Source organism: Limulus polyphemus, unplaced genomic scaffold, assembly GCF_000517525.1.
Source record: "Limulus polyphemus unplaced genomic scaffold, Limulus_polyphemus-2.1.2 Scaffold826, whole genome shotgun sequence".
Lineage (NCBI taxonomy): Eukaryota > Metazoa > Arthropoda > Merostomata > Xiphosura > Limulidae > Limulus > Limulus polyphemus.
In genome coordinates, this window is record NW_013666436.1 from 239132 (window position 1) to 260814 (window position 21683).

At 29.3% G+C, this 21683-nt stretch overlaps 1 protein-coding gene across 1 annotated transcript in view; it reads right to left on the minus strand.

The window, feature by feature from the left end:
* Nucleotides 1-3195: 3195 nt before the first annotated feature.
* Nucleotides 3196-21683, minus strand: part of LOC106460739 (dnaJ homolog subfamily C member 7-like) — a 28272-nt gene continuing 9784 nt past the window's right edge. Inside the window, exons 3-13 of the mRNA XM_013920474.2 lie at nt 20541-20665; nt 20027-20140; nt 19044-19118; nt 18133-18251; nt 16532-16685; nt 14899-15063; nt 13340-13431; nt 11504-11577; nt 9978-10124; nt 8624-8776; nt 3196-7164 (exon numbers count right to left, since the gene is read on the minus strand). Coding sequence (XP_013775928.1) covers nt 7055-7164; nt 8624-8776; nt 9978-10124; nt 11504-11577; nt 13340-13431; nt 14899-15063; nt 16532-16685; nt 18133-18251; nt 19044-19118; nt 20027-20140; nt 20541-20665 — 1328 coding nt within the window. The 3' untranslated portion in view covers nt 3196-7054. The remainder of the gene's footprint in view (nt 7165-8623; nt 8777-9977; nt 10125-11503; nt 11578-13339; nt 13432-14898; nt 15064-16531; nt 16686-18132; nt 18252-19043; nt 19119-20026; nt 20141-20540; nt 20666-21683) is intronic.

Below are 21683 nucleotides of genomic sequence, written 5' to 3' on the forward strand. Positions count from 1 at the left end.
TTTGTATGGGCCGGATTCTTTACAGTAGTTGTCTGTGATTTGTTGGTGACAAATTTCAACAATAAAAAAAAAAAAACAGCGCATGGTCCATTTGTTTTAAAACAATATATTAGAACAAGTCCAACATGTCTAAAAATTGTCATTACACTGTTGATTGTCACATTGATATCCAGAGCTTTAAATAACTATCTATTTTTTTAGTGAAAGCCCACACAGACTGGTTCAATTACTTTAGAACACAATTGGAAAGACAATTAATTCTTCTCTACTCTGTTATTACAATACAATCTGTGATAATTTCATTTTAAAAATCACCACTATACGCTCTTTATAGCTAAACTCACAATCATGCTGTCTAGATCTAGCTATCGAACTACATTTTCGATGCATATTTATAACCTGACAGAGGTCTAGAACATTCCACACGCTACTAGATTATAATACCAATTGATAACTATTTTACTACACAACAATATGATTCGTCAACAGTTACGTAAACAAAATTGCGATAAACTATCACTTTTAAAAATAACTAAATTTAACACTCTCATTATATAAACTATCTAAATCATATTACTCACATTAAACTTAACTTGAAACAGTCGTGTATATCTAAACAGTTCTATTGTGTATGGTAATAAATAGGATCCTGTGACAATAACCCTTTGTTTTTATTAGAATCAGAGTTTTTCTGACAAGTATCTTTTAATTAGTTTGTTGGTTAGTTTCAAAATACTTGATAAAATGATCAGTTAAATGACTAATGCCTGCAATCGTCATTAGATACATCAGCCCAACTAATTTTTGGAGGTGGTGTTTTCATTTTGATTTATTGGCAATTCTGAGATGTTGTTTAGAACTCTCTGAAGAAGAAAAAAAAGTGTCATAAGTATACAAGTTTCCTATGATAAAGCCTTATTGAAAAAATATCAGTAAAGAGCGTTTCGCAGCATTGGATGTTATTTTCTATGATTAACTTTTATTAAACAATGGGAGTGTAATTTATGGGAGTATCAGATGCAAATGTTTATATTGAAGGAAAGATATGATGACAAAGACATTTAATAGCAATGACATCATAACAAAGAATATTTTAAGTATACTTGACCGTGGCACATTAAAAAAATATACTGAAGTAACGAAGGAAATCTTTTCAAATCACCAAATGGTACTAGGAGTTAATGTAATCGAATTTAAGCTTTTACTTTGAGATTCCAACACACAGCATAAAATATTTATAACTCTCACAACATACACCTTGTTTTCTATTATACTCAGCTTTTATACATTTTATGCAAACAGAGCACACACAAATGTCACTTCAACTGAAGCCATTTCGTTTCCAGGTAACTCTATCAATTCTACATTTCTAACTACATTGGAGTTAGATAGGTTTGTTTCCCCTAGATCCATGATCTTTATTTTATGACATCTAAGAATTATATTCGCCCACACAGAGATATAGTTACGTTTTGAATGCCAAAAGCTAGCGAAGCACTAAAAGCCAACAGCCCAACATATTTGTGATAAAATTTACGTTAGGCTGCAGCATATTTTTCCCACGACTGTATTAATTTTTGATTATGGATTCCAAGTCAGAGGTGCGAGTTAATATACAGGGTATCCCAGAAGTTTGGACCCATAAAGGAAAATACACAACTTATTCTTAATTTACTTATTATTCAAATTGCATGCCATTAACAGCTATACACATATCAATTCTTGGTATACTGTGCCATCAGGGTATTTTCTTTCCTAAGATATGTACAATTGACATTAGAAATGCGTGTGTTTAATTTTTAAGAATATAATGTCTATTTTCCTTATGGGTCCAGACTTCCGAGGCACCTTGTAGACCGACGATGTCAAATGTATAGTACTTCCCTTCCACTCGACGTCACTAACATATATTATTTAAAAATCAATCATACTTAGAGATGGTACTAGCATAGAACAAAATATTTACTAAATACGAAAGCAAATCTCACTATTATTTTCAAATATTAACAAGTAGGGTAAAATATTCTAATCACCTTCCAGGTGGCACTTGTGAGTTATTTCATCAAATGTTCATACTGGTATCCATCCTTAAAAATACTTAAGTTTTTACTTTAGCAAGAACTATATAAATGTGTGCAGTATTTAATGAAGACAGTACAAAGTTACTATAAGATTAAAATAATACAAGCCTACGTTGGCTGAAACTTTTACTACATTTAACTTAAGAATTAGTGATTCATTCACGGGAGTGTTGTGGAAGCCTCATTTTATTGGATGTCTTTGTAACTAAGCTTATTTTAAGAACTGTTTCGTTTTTTTATTGTAGTGTACCATGTTCAGATTAGAAATTCAAAGGTATTTGTATATTAGGTTTTCATAAAACTTTCTGGTAATTTAAAGATGCATTTCCAGTTGTTTGAGGATTTCTCTTAATCATTCACTACTTATTTGTAAATCTCACTATTTTGAGAAGTCTGTATTATTCATTTTCTAAAACAGAATCACACAGTCTGACGTTGTAGTAATTAATAACTGTTTTGATTTCAGTATAATTAAAAATACTTTATATCTGTTTGTTACAACAAAATTCCGATCAAAGTATCAGTCATTATTTTTACAAATTTCAGCATAAATGTGATTTTAAAACTGAAAAATTAAATGCATATTTTATATACAAGTAAGAGCTAATAACTTATGCAAAAATACTCTTATTAACAAAACCTATTGCTCTGTATACTGAGTTTATCTGTACACCATGATATTGAATGTTAATTATATTGAAAGAATGATCACAGCATATTTTTGAAACATAATAATTTGTACGACATAATTAGGATCCCACTTCAGATTTATGAAGATTATGAGACATACATATTAATAAATCAAATAATGTGTTGAATTTTGCACACAGCTACTTAATTGAGGGCTATCTGCACTAATCATTCCTAATTTTCAAACTAGTCGACACCACCCACCAACAACTTGTGAGCTATTCTAATCAATTATTGGGATTTGACTGTCACTCTTATAACATAACCTTGGCTCCAAAGTGCAATTTTTGTTTTCATGAACTATGGAACCCAGGATCCATAGTCTGGCACACTAACCATTGGGCTACTTTCAGCCCTTAAATAGTTTATAACATAACCTTAGGTCTAGGAAATAATGATTTGTGAAGAAAACAAAAATACATAATTTTGGTCTTTCAAACATTTTATTATAACCCAAGCACAAGAATATATGTTAAATACATTGTTAAACAATCACTATAACTGACAGTCAATATGATTTCATCAACTTTCACACAGTTTACTGTGGGTTTATTTAATGAGACCTACCAAATAAATAGTTTCCACAGCTTTATAACTTAACTACCTGCATTCTTTTCATAAAGATTTAACATTATTCTATAATGTTCAGAATCAGTGAGATACAACTCATTCAATGTTTCAATGACAGAATAGAGTACAAAAATGTATTTAATACAGACTTATGATTCTATGTAGTTGACCATCATTATTATTTGTGACCCTATTAAAATAAACAACACATTAAAATATATTTTCAACTTAATTTCATGTTATAAACTCATTTCCATAAAGCTTTATATAAGTTTTTAATATCTTATTTAATCCAACAAAAATAGTGATAAAAAAAATGCACTCAAAATAGTTCCAAGTGCTCAGTCTATTATATAATTTATATAAGCATTTTAAAATGATTATACAAAAATTTAAAACATAGCTCAAGGTTTACCAATTTTTCTTAAGAACAACCATGTTCACAATCATACTGTTCACCATAGGTGAAAGTACCAAGTGAAGACTATTCATTCCACATCTAATATTGTCTTGTTAATAGTTCAGCAGTAGAATATACATTTACAATAATACTTACACCAGACACACACAGAAGCATTGTGCTGCTTATTTTACATTGAGCTTCAAATCATGCTGTTCTCTGTAACAGACAAAACTATAATCCACCAGAAAGGAAAGTAATCTTACCATTCGTTATTAAATTAGGTTTCAAACCACACTACTCTTTTTAACAGAAAAAATCAATAATTATTAGACATGTTATATTCACTTTAATTATTAAACTAAGTTCCAAATCATACTGCTCTTCTTAACAAGTAAATCATAATACTTCACTATAACTTAATTTTTCTCTGTAGAAGACAAACTATTGTAAACAAAAGAAAACCTTTGATCTTTTCTTTCATTGTTAAGTTGGGTTTAAAACCCTAATATTCTCAAACAAACCCATAAACCAATCAAGAGAAAACACACAATCCTCTATTATTAAATTGGGATTGAATCCACCCTGTTCTTTGTAACCAACAAAACCATAAATTGATCAACATGAAAACATTTTTATCTTTCATCATAAACTCACTCTTTAATTCAAACTGTTTCCCTGATTAGTACACAAACTATTGAAGAGAAAATATTCTTAACTAGAAGTTTCAACTCTAAAACGTTTTCTTCAGAATTTTTCTTAATAACCTTTTTTCTCTCACAGGAATACTAAAAGAATTTCAATATCATAGTGTTGAAACAGAGTGATACAAAACATCAAAGATATTTATTCAAGATATCATCTGTAAGATTCAACAAGGTATTAAAAGCTGTGAACAATACATGCAAATATTACAAGCAACATTACAGAAAATTAAACTAATTTTCAGTTATAACTGTATAAAAAGTGAGATCACTAAGTACAGTTCACTTATTTTCAACTGCACACAAAAGCCATCAGTGCTTATCAATCTGAAAAAAAAATTGTTAGAAGCAATCTCAACTTTGCACAAAGTGACACAAAACATTTGTTAGTACAACACATATTTGATGTACGAGTAACCTCATATTTATCACAGGCTTTCGTTCTTCAGGGTACATAAACAGCAAACTAGCATTTGGACTGACTAGTTAAATTAATTCATATTAAAGTCCATGACATTAATGAACAAAATAAAATTTACAATTAATTAAAAGAAGTGGTTTAATCGAAAGATATCTTTTTTTCTTAAATATTTTTATACCTTATTCTTATTTTCAGTATCTTGAGGGTTATATATTAATTCTATTATTTGCATTTTAAAAAATATCAAATTCCAGTACAACCATACAAAACGTAAGTGAAACAAAAATTGACTAATTATGACTATAAAACCAAAATTTCTAAATGATTCCTAACTTTTCTTCTCTCGTCATAAATAATACGATTTATTATAATTTTTTCTTTAATGAAAATAATCAAGAGCTTCTTTTTTTGTTTTACGATGTATCTTAAAGTTTTAACATAAAATGTTTTGTTATTCTGCACAAAAATAATTACATCAGTTCATTAACTTACTATAAATTATATTTAAAACAGGTTAATCTAAGATCAACAAAATACTGAGTAACTGCTACCTAAGTGCCCATATAAATTATGCTGAACTGCTCCTGCCTTCTCTGTAGTTTTGGAGATGGCATTTAAGATTCTGTGCCAAGTTCTCTATCAGGTGAGCACAGAGTCATTATCCATATGAAAATATTCAACCAGAAAATACACTACCTAAAACTTTCTCTAACATAAGTCATACTTTAAGTTTCATATTTTTCAATTATTATCTTTTTTATTTAAATGATCTGTTGCCAGGCAGTACCCAGCCACATACAAGAAAAGTTAATATAAATATGTAGATATAACACAAAAATATCACTACATAACTTTTCTGCAACTTTAATAGTCCAATGTAAGCAGGGATTAAAAACTACACAGCAAGAATTCAATTTTAATACCAAAGCCTCAGATAAAAAAATAAGAAATAAAAATTTCTTAGACTAATGAACATACTGGACCTCTATCAGAATTTCCATAGATGAAAACAACAAGAATACACTGTACATGTTTCAGTAATGTTTTAAATAAAAAACAAATGTACTAAACCTCTTTTATTATTGTCACAAAGAAAACATCATGCATGTTATACATGAAACTTAGCTGTTAATCAATAATACTTTTATTTGTAGTTAATTTCTATTACTTATACAGAACTATAAACTCACTGCAGTTCCTAAGGTTTAACCCTTTAGGCACATACTTTTTTGCAGTCATATCACACTTAAAATCATCGTCAGATAATTCTGGTTCAGAGCCAGAATCATTAACAGCTTGCACAAGTTCAATTGTCTCTTCAAGTGAGAAAACACTGGAGTGACTTGATTCCATTTTCTAATAAAAATTAAGCAATTTTCAACAGCAAATATCACCAATTGTTTGAAAAGCAATGTAAGCCATGTTGATCCGAATCTGCAACTGAAATCAACATCTGTGCAGAATAGACTTTGCCTGACACTTTGTGTGCTTAATTTGCACTTCTAGCAGGAAAGTCAAACTGTATTATGTGTTTGCCATATAGCAACAGGCGTGCTTAAAGGGTTAAAGGATATTTGATAATAGATATAAAGTAATTTTTTAGAATTTTTCTTGAACTGACAGTTTACTAATATAATGTGTCTAATATTAGTGAATATATTCAAAATAATTAATTTTTCAACAATACCTATCAAACAATTACATGATTCCAATACTAATGAACAATGTAGAAGCCTGAAAAGTTCATACAGGTATTCAGATAACAACTTACTGCATGTTTTGTAAAAATTCCCTGGTTTTTCCAGCTACTATTAGCCATTGTTTTTCTAGAAACATGCAGGTATTTTACAACTTACCAATCAATTTTCTTTTTAGTATGCATTTTTCATTAATTTATAGTAACTGGAGAGACTACTTTCTAATTTTACATTTACCATATAAAACTATTGTACTACAAAGATGACCTAAACCTCTAATACTAACTACTAACCAAATGATGTTTACAAACATATTCAAGGAGTTTAAGACACTGAAAAGTTTAATAATGATCTTAGACATTTCAAAACATTGAGAATGCAACTCTAGTACAATAATAAAATAAAAATAATATCTTATTATATAAATACAGAGCAAATTTATTATTACTCAAAATGTCCAAGTTTGAAAAAATTTTAGGTTATATTAGCTCTTAACCAAATTGGTAATGGAAACCACTTGGGAATGAGGAGAATCCATTGTGAAATCGTGATGTTCGACTTTTAAAGAAACTTTCAAAGATGTCATTAGGATCCATGCCACCTGTAAAGATTATAAACTTTTTTTTATCAACTGTTTAATTTATAAAATTGAACACTACAATTACTGAGAACAACTTGACTTGACCATTACTTTTTATTATCAAAAATAATATACTCTTAAGCTGTTGCCAGTTAAATGCTTAATAGACAAAAATCATTTTAATATAGATATTGTAATTTTTAACACTGTGACAGCATTTTGCAAAATGTATTAGTCAGATATGACACTGACACACTAAAAGTACTCTCATGCCCAGATGCTGCAGTCATAGTGGTTTGAAAACATTATCACAAAATGTATATAAAAGCACTAAAACACAGCTTAATTCAAGCACTTTAACTTATTTAGTCCAATACACTACTTCTTTTCTACATACAAGAAATTTGTGAAGACTACCAAAGATCAACAGCAATTAGGAATTATATGACATCACAGGGCACTTGTTTAACATTAAAATTACTAGGTTCAGTAAACAAACTAGGTTGCTTGTTCAGTAACAAGTGTTGCTTAATACAATAAACCTAATGCTAGTTGAAGCAAATAAATTTCAAAGGTGCAGGTACTAGTTTAATGTATGTGAATATCATGGTTTGTTTTTATTAAGACTTTTAGAAGACTCTTAAAACATTTTATAGTTTCTATTTCAAAATAAATGGATGAAACTTTCAGAAGTCTTGTATCAAAATGATAACATACACATCAAAATACATTACTAAGAACTGCTTTGTTTCCTTCATTGTCATTTAATTTCATAGCAAAAAATATGCATGGAATTTCTTGGCATCTCTTACCTCATAACTAGTAAAATGATCAGATAAAAATTAAAATGTATCACAAAACTACAATGAAAATGATCTTCAATGTGACAAATATTTATTACATCATACATGGTACCTCTGAAAATCTCTCTCTCTCTCCTTCAAATAAATAGTTGTGGTTCATTGTTCTTCAGTATTTCACCACCTTACATTTTATTAAAACACATCAATGTGTTACAGCAAACAGTGTCTTCCAGATAACTAACTGAGGGTACATATTAAGGAAGAAAAAACTGTATAATGGACAATGATAAATAACATTCCACTTCCTCCTTTCTTTTGTTATTAAATCCCTAATGACCTCAACAGATGCTAATTGCACACCCTACTTTGTGGAAGGTAATAATTAACTCATTTAACTGATTAAGTACACATCTTTAAATTCAAAGCCAAATACTTATAAAAAATTGAAAATGTGCTTATTTCAGTGTTTTTTTTTTATCCCTCTTCTTTCGTAAAAATCCTGAAAAAATAGCTTATATACATCAACAGGCAGTTACCATACCATAAATTATGGTAATTGAGCCAACCAACTCTGGATGACGGATGCTAACAAAAACCACACACACACACATATATATATAATAGATCATGTCTATCGTATCATGTTGCAAAAAACAGTTATAAATACTTTCTCTTACCTGTTCCAGCATCACCGAGGTCACCAGTATCAAAACCTTTGTCATAGCGGTTGCGTTTGCTTGAATCAGACAAAATACTATAAGCTTCACCAATCTGTTTAAACTTCCTTTCTTGTTCCTTCCGTTCATCCTCTGTAGCATTAGTGTGACGATCTATTGCAAGGTATTTTAAATATAATAGGTAAATATGATAGATGTTTGCATGAAATACATATGATTGCAAACAAGCTCATTTGAGTTATTTCAACTTTTTGAGTTATATCCAATTTCTGAGTAAATTTAAGTACTATTAAACTAATAAATATAAAAGTTAAAGTACCATGCAGGCACGTATTCTTATATAAGTTATAAATATATATATATATATATTATATATTCTTCTCTGCACCACTTATAAAATCTCCTTTGTAAATGCTAGATTGAGCATACAGACAAATCCTATCAGAATATATGAAAAATATCACTGTTCTCTACTTTGAAATTCTCTACACAGCATCCCTAGGCTAAGTGAGAAAAACTCTTAATCTACTCCTTTTTAAAACTTAAGCTAAATTCCAGTATCCAAAACCAGCACTTGAATTACAATATATTTCTCAAGAATCATTAGAATGAATAAAAATGTTAAGACAGGGTTTGGGTCCATCACTTAATCACATGTACAAGTTTACAACTTAAGCTAAATCTTTTACTGAAAAATAAATGTTGGAAAGGTTACTTAGAACTTTGTAAACAAGTTCAATACTAAGGACTTAAGTGAAAACAACATGATGCCAATATTAGTACATTAAATTATAGTTACTGAAGCTGTATTCATTAATTCAAAATGCTTCATACTTAATGTCAAACCATGACTCAATAACCAATTCTACTATTTTTTTACTTTCCTAGACAACAACTGTATATTTTTTTGGGTATTCAAAAACCCAACCTCTAGTATTATATGTATACTCAAGTATTGACTACTAATGTAAAAGTAGCACAGACCTGATAACAAAATATGCTTGGGTATTTATGATTTGTAGTGTTTTGGTTTTTTTATGCAGTTTTATTTATTTCAGACATTATAAATTTTATTGCATGTCTTATGCCTCAGTTTTTACCTTATTTTCTTTAAACTAGGTGAAATAAAACAATTATTAATATTGATTTCTATCTTGAAGTCCAACATTCAAACTGCTTATTTTGAAGTTTCATGTAAAAAAGGTTGGAACTTTCTACTTCAAACAAACTAGTGGAAATTTGTAAGTTGTTCTGAAAAAAAAACAATATTTAAATTAAATTTAATAAGCTTTTAATCATCACTTCAAGCATACGAGTTATATGATACATAAACGATATGTTCCGAAAAACTTACCTGGATGACAAAGAAGGGCTTTCTTACGATATGCTTTTTTTATTTCATCATTCATAGCATTTCTGCTCACACCTAAGATTTTATAGTAATCTTTTCTTTTGCTTTTTCGGAGTTCAAATTTGGCATGGTTCAGAATTTGTTTATACTCTGTCAAGAAATGGTACAAGTTAAAACTTCTAACTTGTAAAGGTTGATGTACTGAATTTAGTTACAACTTTTAGCTTACTACCATTGCAAACATAACTTAATGGCTTGTAATAGACCATCTGGAAATATTACAAGATCTTTGTATTTTAATGTCAAGCCCAGAACATTAAACTGTTTCAACAAAAACCTAATGGAGTTACAATTATTAAAACTGTAAGAAAATGTTTTATTCTACTAACATCTTAATGATATTTGCACATACACTAAATCTCTTCCTCTATGTCAAAATCATCATAAATTGTATCTTCACATGTCAATCACTATCTAATGTTTTCTGGTTCAAATAAACTCATAAGACTGATAAGATAAGCATTGAATGAGTCCCTACTTCTTTAAATACAATACAAATCTTGATCACTCTTGGTTACGCTATGGAAATTTATGGAATAACACATTTACAGATTCTTGATAGAACATCACTTCCTTAAAAACATAATGTCATTCATTCAGTTTCACCAAAACAGACTTTCTTTTATTCCTTCTTAATATATGCTTGGGTATTTATGATTTGTAATGTTTTGATTTTTTATGCTATTTTATTTATCTTGGATAGTGTAAATTTTATTGTATGTGTCTTATGCCTCTGTCTTTATCTAATTTTCTTTAAAATAGGCAAAACAACTTAAGCTAAATCTTTTACTGAAAAATAAATGTTGGAAAGGTTACTTACAACTTTGTAAACAAGTTCAATTACTAAGGGCTTAAGTGAAAACAACATGATGCCAATATTAGTACATTAATTTATAGTTACTGAAGCTGTATTCATTAATTCAAAATGCTTCATACTTAATGTCAAACCATGACTCAATAACCAATTCTACTATTTTTTTACTTTAATAGACAATAACTATACATATTTAGTACTCAAAAACCCAACTTCTAGTATTATATGTATAATAATCAGACATTGATTACTATTGTTAAAGTAGCATAGACTGATAATAAAATATGTTTGTATGTTTCTGATTTGTAATGTTTTAAGATTTTTTATGTTGTTTTATTTATTTCAAACATTACAAATTTTATTGTACTAACACGGATGTACATCAAACTGGATGGCCCACATATCATGTTGACTCTTACCATAACATTAACTTAGTTTAATGGGTTTCTTGAATTCTTCAAGTTTAATTTTCTCAAGTGACTAGAAGTTTCTACAATGGTTAGAAATCAAGAATAAAGATATGATTAGAAATTTAGTTTAAAACAATAAAAAATGGCTTCATTCCTTCACATTTAATAGCAGAAACATCAAAAAATTGTTTCAATTTCCTTTTATCCAGTCTCATCACCTTTATTTCAGCTTCTTAAAGGCTTACCTTGTCTCTTTTCTTTTGCATACACAGTTTCATAATCTCTGACAGCTTCTTCATACATCTGTGTCTCCATGTAACTGTAAAAAGTCCATAATTTACCATAAGTAAGTTTAATTAATCTTAACAAAATCAGCTGCCCAATCTTTCTTGTTCACAAACCAGTTTTTAAAAATCTCAAATTTAGTAAATATTTATTCTTGAAAGCACAATCAATGACTTCACAAACAATTCTATATAAATTCAAACAACATTCAACACTTAAAATTTATAAAAATGACCAGTAACAACTGAATTAAGAACTACAGTCTGATGTGTGTGTGTGTGAAACTTAACAAAGAAAATACAGAAGCAGCTGCAAGAATGATAAAAAAACACTAATAAAATTTTTAATTGTGCCAACAATGGTGATGGTTTTATGAATGTTCAAGGAAATTGTGTCATAAGTTCTGGTGATTTACATAATGTACATAGTTCATACTAAATTACTCAGATCAATTTCAAGAACTTTCTAAGCACTTTCAGAATATTTTACAAGAACTTTTGGAAGCTAAAAGCTACATCAAAATCAATCTTTTTTTACTAAAATTATATAAAATTCCTATTTATTCATTTAAAATATCATGAATGTAGACTAAAAAAAAAAGACTTTGTTTATTGTGCTTATCTCTGCAACATGTATTAAAGTTAGATATATCAATATATTCTGCTATTAGTTTTGATAAAAGAGTTACCATAAAGGATCACATATAAAGTGTAATAAACTTAAAATAAGACCCAAAACTTGAGCGCTTTCGATTAGTTGACTATTCTTCTTCAGGAGAACAAAGGGTCTATTATAATATTTTCAAGTATTTTTGAAAAAAAAAAAAAGGCTCTTTTCAAGCACTTTTAAAGCCCTTGAAATTGAGAATGGAATCTCAAGGGCTTGAAAGTGCTTGAAAAGAGGTCTTTTTTGCAAAAGCACTTTCAAGGATGCGTATGCACTATGAATGTAAGATGAAAAGCTATGCAACAATTTTTTACATATACAGCCGTAACCTTAAATACTCTTGGAATAACTGATGCCTCTAACAGAAGCTCATAGTACAGGTAAATAATAAGGCTAAATCTTATGGTCAGTACAACACACTCTGACTAAACACTTCACAAACTAAAATGTTGTATGTTTAAGCCAAGTGCTTTGAACTATTTCCACAAAATGTATCCTGATAATGGCAAACTGTACTAAACTCTACCTACATGGCAAACTGAAATAAACTGTTTCCATAATACATAACCTGGCAATGCCAAATCATACTAAACAGTCTCTGCAATTACCTCTCCTAACAACAGCAAACTGAACTAAATTGTTTCCACAATACATATCCTAACAATGGGAGACTAACCTTAACTGCTTCAAAATATATATCTCCAAAACTACAAACTGAACTAAAATGTGTGAACAATGTATATTCTGAAAATGGCAAATGTTTCCCTAATACATATGCTGACAAATGGCAAACAATACTAAACTGTCTTCACAATACATATCCTCACAATGGTAAACAGTATTATACTCTTTCACAATACATATCCTGACAACTGCAAACTGAACTATAATATTTCCCCAGTACATACTTTGGCAATAGCAAAGGGAACTAAACTATATATATATCCTTACAATGGCAAACTAAACTTTTTTTCACAGTACATATCCTAAGAACAGTAAACTGTACTGAAGTGTTTCTATAATACATATCCTAACAATGGCAAAGTGCACTAGGGGTAAATAAAAACAAGCATACAAAATATACCCTATTTTACACTGTTGATTAGTAGTGGTAATTCATGGAAGCTTACCACTTAGCTCTTCGTAAGTAGGCCTTAATGTAGTTTTCATCTAGGTTGATTGCTTTACTGCAGTCTTCAATAGCTTCATTAATTCTAGCCATCTGTTACAAGCATTAAAGCACATGAAATATTGGTACAGTTAAAGAATGCAAAATAAGCCTGGAAACACAATCAAACAGGAAACCAAATAAAGCAAAAGGTTTACTCTACAGACATTCATGTAAACTAAAAATAATTAACAAGAGCTTAAACAGTAATATAATAAACTTGGAGAATGTACATTCATTAACAATTAACCAATCTGAAGCCCACGATAAGTCAGTTATAGAGGAACATCCCATTTATTGCATAATTCCCTTTATCCTAAAGGTTTCACATTGCATCAGAATGTATTGGAAAAAAATAGTGAAAAAATATGATATTAATTTATTGGTATAATTTGTGTTTCTTCCCGGCAGAAAATTAGGTCAAATTTTATCAAAAAAATACAAAGATACTGATACATCCTGTTCCGTATACCAAATAGTGTGTGAAAATTGCGACAAAACTTACAATGGAGAAACCTACAGACTACCTAAGTTAAAGAACAGTATAAACCACCTTCTCATGTCCATGAACATATGTCTAAATATGGTCATTCATTTCATCTTGATAATGTTAAAATTCTTAGCAGAGAAAAAAATATAAACCGTCGTGAAATTAAGGAAGCCTTGTTTATAAAACAGTTTATGCCTAAAATAAATAAGTATTCTGGCACACAGTTGTATCTATTCTAACTTTAACTTAACTACGTTGATGTTCAAAAAGGTTTTTATATTATTTTCTGTGAACCACTTTACCTCTATTTACAATTTTCAAGTTACAGTATTTAATTTATAAAATTTGTTGTTATAATATTTTATATTTTTGAAAGGGTACTTATATTCTCCTATTTTGTTGATATTACAGACATTGACCCTCAAGAAGTCAAGCCCTATCAATAAACACCTTCCAGAAATGTCATACCTTACTGTTAAATTTACCCAATCAAAGTTCAACGTACCCTTGCGCTGTATTATTATATATATTTGTAGTTTCAATTCATTCATTGTAGTTGACATACCTGATGATGGCAGGTTAACTTGGTGAAACGTTGTATTTCATCAAATTTTACTCTGTTTATCCGATTTATCAAGTTTACTTTTAATTATGACAGAGTACTTCATTTCATTGTAATAATGTAAAAAACAAATATTTTTTATAACTAAACCAAAAATTAAAGTAACAAAACAAGATTTAAACACAAATAATTATCAATAAACAATACAAAATAGAAATAGCCAAGTCTTGAATTCTGAGCAAAGAGAATATTACAGTTAACTTTCTTAACTCTGAATTTTTGGTTTAAATACAATTATTGACCAATATGTTTTATTTAGATATTTTGAGTTCAGTAAAAATAAATAAACTCCAATATTAATGTATGATAGTTGCAAAATATTCTGAAGACTTCCAAGATACATCTACATTTCCATAAAACAAAACTCACATACAAATCAATCATTTATCTCATAAGACTAAGAACATACTTTTGCACATACAGTAGCTCGATTGAAATACAGTTTAGCATTTGTAGAAATATTACTGAGATCTATGCTTAAGGCTTCAGTGTAGATATTATGGGCTTCTTGGTAGTTTCCCTCCTTGAAAAACACATTGCCCTCTTCTTTCTTAGTTCTCAGTAGTTTGATTTTCTGAGAAAAGCCATCAAAACAGAAATTAATAAAGAAGCTTTAATGCATATCTTATAAAAGAATAACTACACATTATATAATGTAAAAAGTGAAATTTAAAAAAATACAAAAAGAAGTCACTAGAAAAAATGATTTCATCAGAAAATGATGTATAACAAATTGAGATTGTCGTTGAAGAAAAGAAAAATGAGATGTTTCATTTACTAGCCAACAAACTTATAATAGTTACTTCCTGTAAAATTAAACATTTTGAATCAAGTTAGAGTGGAAAAAATGTTGGTCGTAAAACTGCAATATTCTTGTGATTGATCAACCCAAAGTAAAATTTAAAACACAGCAACTGACGAAACTACATTACTTTCCAACAACAACAAAAAAACTGCTGTAGCTTCATTAACAGACTTTACCTATTAGATTCTATATAGCAGGGCTCTTTTCCAAACTTTTCAAGGGGGCCAAAATGGAAAAAAATTAGTAAGTGGGCCAGAATTTTACTCTGCACATTTTTAAGAAACATCAAAAATATTATCTAAATTAATGATAGAAAACTTAACAAATTTCACCATGTGAATATAGTACCTTAATAACAGAAAAGTGTAACATTTAATACAGTATCATTAAAAACATTTTTAAATGTCTTTAGGACAGCGAAGACAAAATATTTTTCAAAATAAAATTACTATACATTTTAGTGCTTGTTGTACGTCAATATAATGAACATAAAAATTTTGCAATTTTCCTGTCCATACACCGAAACCGTCATATGAATACCTCATGTCAGTCTACAATATGAAAAACTACCCCTTTTTAATACTTCAGAGCAATTGAAGTACAGTTGCTTTGTGAGATATTAAAATAAGATGTATCTTTATCACAAATTGATTTATGATGTTAAATTTTTCTCCTTATTTAATTTAGTTAATATTTAAAAACTCTTTGCTGACTGTCAGTCAGTCATTTGATTGTTTCTTGCTAGCCAGATGTGACCAAAGTTGAAGAGCCCTGCTAACAGAAGTTTTAAACTTTTTAATAGAAACTTACCTCACAAAATTACTTGTAGGTTGCTTTCAATTTTAAACTATTTACATCTACATCAATCGTGAAATTGTTGAGAACAGACTATTCGGAGAATCTCTTCTCCCGACTGATCCAAGATAGTCATTTTATATGGCTATTTTTCTTGCAAATCACTATTTTCCTTTACATCTATTCACAACTAGGTTATGTTTCAAATTTACTACAGCTCCCTCAAGCAGCTTTTTAACAAGTTTCAATCCTTCAAACCAAATTTAAATTAAAATATTGGTTTTGGGTACAAAAAAGTTGCTAACAACTACATAAAAACAAAAGTTAACAAGACTGTGACCACATGTCATGTTATGTAAACTGAAAATTACTTGCAGAAAAAATTATCTTCAACCAACAATAATAAGAATAAAAAACACTGCAGTACAAGAACAGAAATTACCTTGTACATTTCCTGAGCTTTGTTGTGATCTGGAACAAGTCTCAACACTTGCTGGAAGTGGTTGAAAGCCTTGTCTATGTTGTCTTGGTAGTAGAGACACATTCCTCTGACATACAGCGCATCTACATTTAAGGCATCAATGTGAAGGATATCACTGTAATAAAATATACATATATAGGTCTGCAGTCGATGAAATTTTACCACCAGCAATTCAAAGACATCTCCTTCCAATACATAAGTATATAATAAACTTTGGAAAATTATTTTCAATAATATTAAAAAATAAAGAGTTTAAACCACAAGCATCAACATCAAAACTTGCACCTAGCTTTAACTTAATAAGATCAAGTAATCAGATTTAAGAATTTCTCTTTAACTCTACTGATATGAGTTCAGTTACTTGCACTGACCTTGTAACCATCATATAACCATGAAACTATACATAATATTATTATTTATTTAGTGAGTATATCTTCATGAAATACGGCAAGCTTTTATAAATGTTGAGTCCCTTGTATATAAAAAAAATCATATTTTTTAATTAAGTATTTTTACTAAAGATTTGTCTGTGAATATATGGATCAAGGGTGTGTCTAAGACTGTGACTAGTTTGAATGCAAGGCAATTTTCTTGTTAAGACTAAAACTACTTTTTTCCATTTTATAGTTTTTCAAATTTGATTTCCTAAGTTAATATCAAAAGACACTTGTAAGTTAAATTCTACATTTTTTCTGTTATTTTTCTCTATCCTAACATTATATGAACTTGATCATTTTGACTGACCTCGTAACCATCACAAAACAATATGAAATAAACCCAAGTTACCCTTTTTTCTTTCTAGAATGATTGCAAATTGTAACAGTTTACATCTGTTTTTATTTAATTTTATTATTTTATTGCTTTTTGGACTGGTTATAACTAATAATCCCAAAATACAAGTTGTAAATCACACAGAAAACCTGAAGTTACCATACTGAATGACTTAATATATGAGCTACATGGATAATTTTTTTTTCATTATCTAACTTAAATTCGATGACGAGGAACCCACTTTGAGACTAATAATGGTTGGAGATGGCTTGAATGGGTAATGAAGAAAAATTTAATATAAGTTTAACATAACAGCAAATGTACAATGTTTCGACAAGGTTTTGTCATCATCAGGTAATCAAAGGAGATTAAGAACTTATTCAAATATTTAATATTAAAATTATATTTATTACTTATGTTTTGTATCTAAGTTTATTCATACACATTGATCATAGTTGTTTAATTAAATATTGAATGTAACTCTATAGAAAGTTGTGACATGCACACGTTGACCTACCAGTATTGAGAAAGTTAATAAGAAGACCAAAAAAAAAAAAAGAGTTGTATTTTTGAATTAAAGAAGCTGTGTTCATAAACAAAACAAAACTTCAGCTAAATGAAATGGTTCTTTCAGTTAATTCTGAAATACTGACATATAGTTTAAAAAACCTATACATAGTCCAATACGCTATTAAAATTCACTATGATTCTTTATAGAACATGTTATAAATTTATATATAAAACGACAGAGAAGGTTCCATCTGTTTCTTATCTAATTAGCATCAATTTACCTTGTAATTTCTTGAGCTTCTTGGTATCTTCTGAGAAAGACCATGCATTCTGCTTTGATCAATTGGAACCTGGTGCAGGCACTGGCTTGACTAAGGGCCCTGTCCATGCAGAAGATGACCTGCACAATATGAATTACATATTAACTATTACATAACCAACTGAAGACTTTAATCTGTAACTTAGAAAAATGTGATTAGTTTCAAATTTTTTGTTTTGTTCAATTAGAGCCTGACACAGGCACTGGCTTCTCTAAGGTCCTGATCCATGTTGAAGATAATTTGCACAGTAAAAATTACATATTGACCATCACATAACCAACTGTAGCAGAAGATACAAATCACACAAAACTGTTGTATGATGAGCACAACATTTTGAACAATCTCCAACCACCACCAAACTGAAAAAAAAACAAAAAAAAACATCAAAGTATTTTGTTTATGTAATGTATAAGTTACATGTTATTCCCAGATAAAACTTTGTCTCCTTGACCTTTTGTTTCCAACATAATTCATTATTAATAAATACACTATTATCTTTTCAATAGTTTATGGTTAGTGAAGTGTTTTATAAATATTAATCTTTTTTTGTATTTGAAGGAAATTTCAACAAGGACAACAAATGTGCACACTTTGATGCTCCTATTGTTACTTATTCTGTAGTTAATGCATAAACAGATGTATATAGTATATATGGCATCACTAAACACTGCACTGATTACACATCAACCACTGAAGCTAAAATTCACATATAAACTGTCAAAAAAAAGCACACTAAGTATACGAAAAACTTGGGTTGTACATGTAACAATTTTGTAGATGAGGTTTCAAACTTCAGATTAGGGTTGAAAATTCAATTTTTTCAGGTATTAAGCAATTTGAAAAAATTATTGTTTTAAAATGATATTAATTACCTTTCTGAAGTCTTTTTTCTCATAAGCTTTATTTCCTTCTTCAACAAAAAACTGAAGTATCTCCAAGTGTTTTCTCTACAAACCAAAAAATAAAACATTAACAGTAATATGTTGATCTTTTTCTTAGTGTTTTACCCATGAACTGTTAAAAGCTGTCTAAAGCCATGAGAAATCATTCAAACATTTTGTTTACATGTACTAATAACTCAATCTATTGCATCTTAAAACAATATTGAGCCTCTCTATTTTAAGAAAATACCAGGATTCTTCTGTTTTACTTGATATACATACATTATATCAGGGTTCTTCTGTTTTACTTGATATACATACATTATATCAGGGTTCTTCTGTTTTACTTGATATATATATATATTATATCAGGGTTCTTCAGTTTTACTTGATATACATACATTATATCAGGGTTCTTCTGTTTTACTTGATATACATACATTATATCAGGGCTCTTCTGTTTTACTTGAAATACATACATTATATCAGGATGTTTCTGTTTTACTGGATATACATACGTTATCTCAGGTTTCTTCTGTTTTACTTGATATGCATACATTATGAATATGTAAATACAATTCAAACAAATAAAATATTTATTATACAGTTAATTAAATGTCTTTTTTTTTTCCAAAATGTGTGGGATTAAATAGAAGGTCCACAAGAAATGCATGATTGAAAGTCTTGAGCAGGCTTCCTGTGAATTTTCAACTAACACCAATTCCTAATAATAATGATTCTAATTTCTAACCTTAAAAAATGTAATTTTCATAGTGATTGACAAAAAGAACCTGTAAGGCAACTGAAAAATTAAAAACAAACTTCTTAAGAAAAAAAATTATTGAATGAGTAACACTTAGATGTCATATATATGCAAGATAAAACATAAAAAAAGAAAATTAAACAGTAATGAAGAAACAAAATTAAGAAAAACATTTAACATACAGTATACTGAATATTTTAAAAACATTCACCTCTACTGAAAGGGATGGGTGTTGTGGGTCAAGATCTTGTATTCTTTGTAATGTACAGGAAGCTGACAGTACATCACCCAGGACGATGTGGCACTTGACTTCTCGAATGTGTCCCTTTGTTAAGAAAAGGTGATACGAAAATTATAACAAGATGAACATATAACTCACTAATACGAGTATGGTATACAACTACTTGAGAAGTTGCTAGGTTTCTAAGAAATATTTTGAATATATTCATAATACATATATACTCCTAGAAACACTAACTCTTGAACAACTGTGTGTGTTTAAAAAAAAAAGTCATACTAAAAACAAATTAAAATATAAGTTTTTGTGATTGAATACAATACAAATATAAAACTAGTTTTTTATAACTATTTTTACAGTTAAATGAATAACAGAATTGAAGATTTATTCAGTTAAACTCAATATACTGACCTTCTTTTGACTAATAAAATATTTTATTGATACGATATGTTAGTCCCTTAAAACATTAAAAGGAATTTCAGCTTACCTTGACATACTTTTCATCTAAAAATAATGATTGCTGTATATCACTTAAAGCCTTTTGGTATTGTCCAAGCATCATTAAACAGGCAGCCCTATTACCATAGAAGACTGGAGAATCAGGACATAGCTCTGTGAGGAGAGAGAGAGAGCAGTTTACTTGGAATGTCAACTATTTTATGCAAATGTTATAGATGTTCTCATTAAGCATCAATTGCCTGAACTTCCATCTTTCCCTATGTTTCTGCAAGGTACTTCTAGCTCTCATAATGTGTTAAAATGGCTGTAACTTGCTAAAACATTATGGAACATGGAATCCTAGGAGGATGCTGTCTAAGATCTTCCAGCTTAACGTTATGAAATACTGAATCCTAAGAGGATGCTGTCTAAGATCTTCGAGCTTAACGTTATAAAATACTGAATCCTAGGAGGATGCTGTCTAAGATCTTCCAGTTTAATGTTATAAAATACTAAATCCTAGGAGGATGCTGTCTGAGATCTTCCAGCTTAACGTTATAAAATACTGAATCCTAGGAGGATGCTGTCTAAGATCTTCCAGCTTAACGTTATAAAATACTGAATGCTAGGAAAATGCTGTCTGAGATCTTCCAGCTTAACGTTATAAAATACTGAATCCTAGGAGGATGCTGTCTGAGATCTTCCAGTTTAACGTTACAAAATACTGAATCCTAGGAGGATGCTGTCTAAGATCTTCCAGCTTAACGTTATAAAATACTGAATGCTAGGAAAATGCTGTCTGAGATCCGTCTAAGATCTTCCAGTTTAACGTTATAAAATACTGAATCCTACGAGGATGCTGTCTAAGATCTTCCAGTTTAACATTATAAAATACTAAATCCTAGGAGGATGCTATCTAAAATCTTCCAGTTTAACATTATAAAATACTGAATCCTAGGAGGATGCTGTCTGAGATCTTCCAGTTTAACGTTACAAAATACTGAATCCTAGGAGGATGCTATCTAAGATCTTCCAGTTTAACGTTATAAAATACTGAATCCTATGAGGATGCTGTCTAAGATCTTCCAGCTTAACGTTATAAAATACTGAATCCTAGGAGGATGCTGTCTGAGATCTTCCAGTTTAACGTTACAAAATACTGAATCCTAGGAGGATGCTATCTAAGATCTTC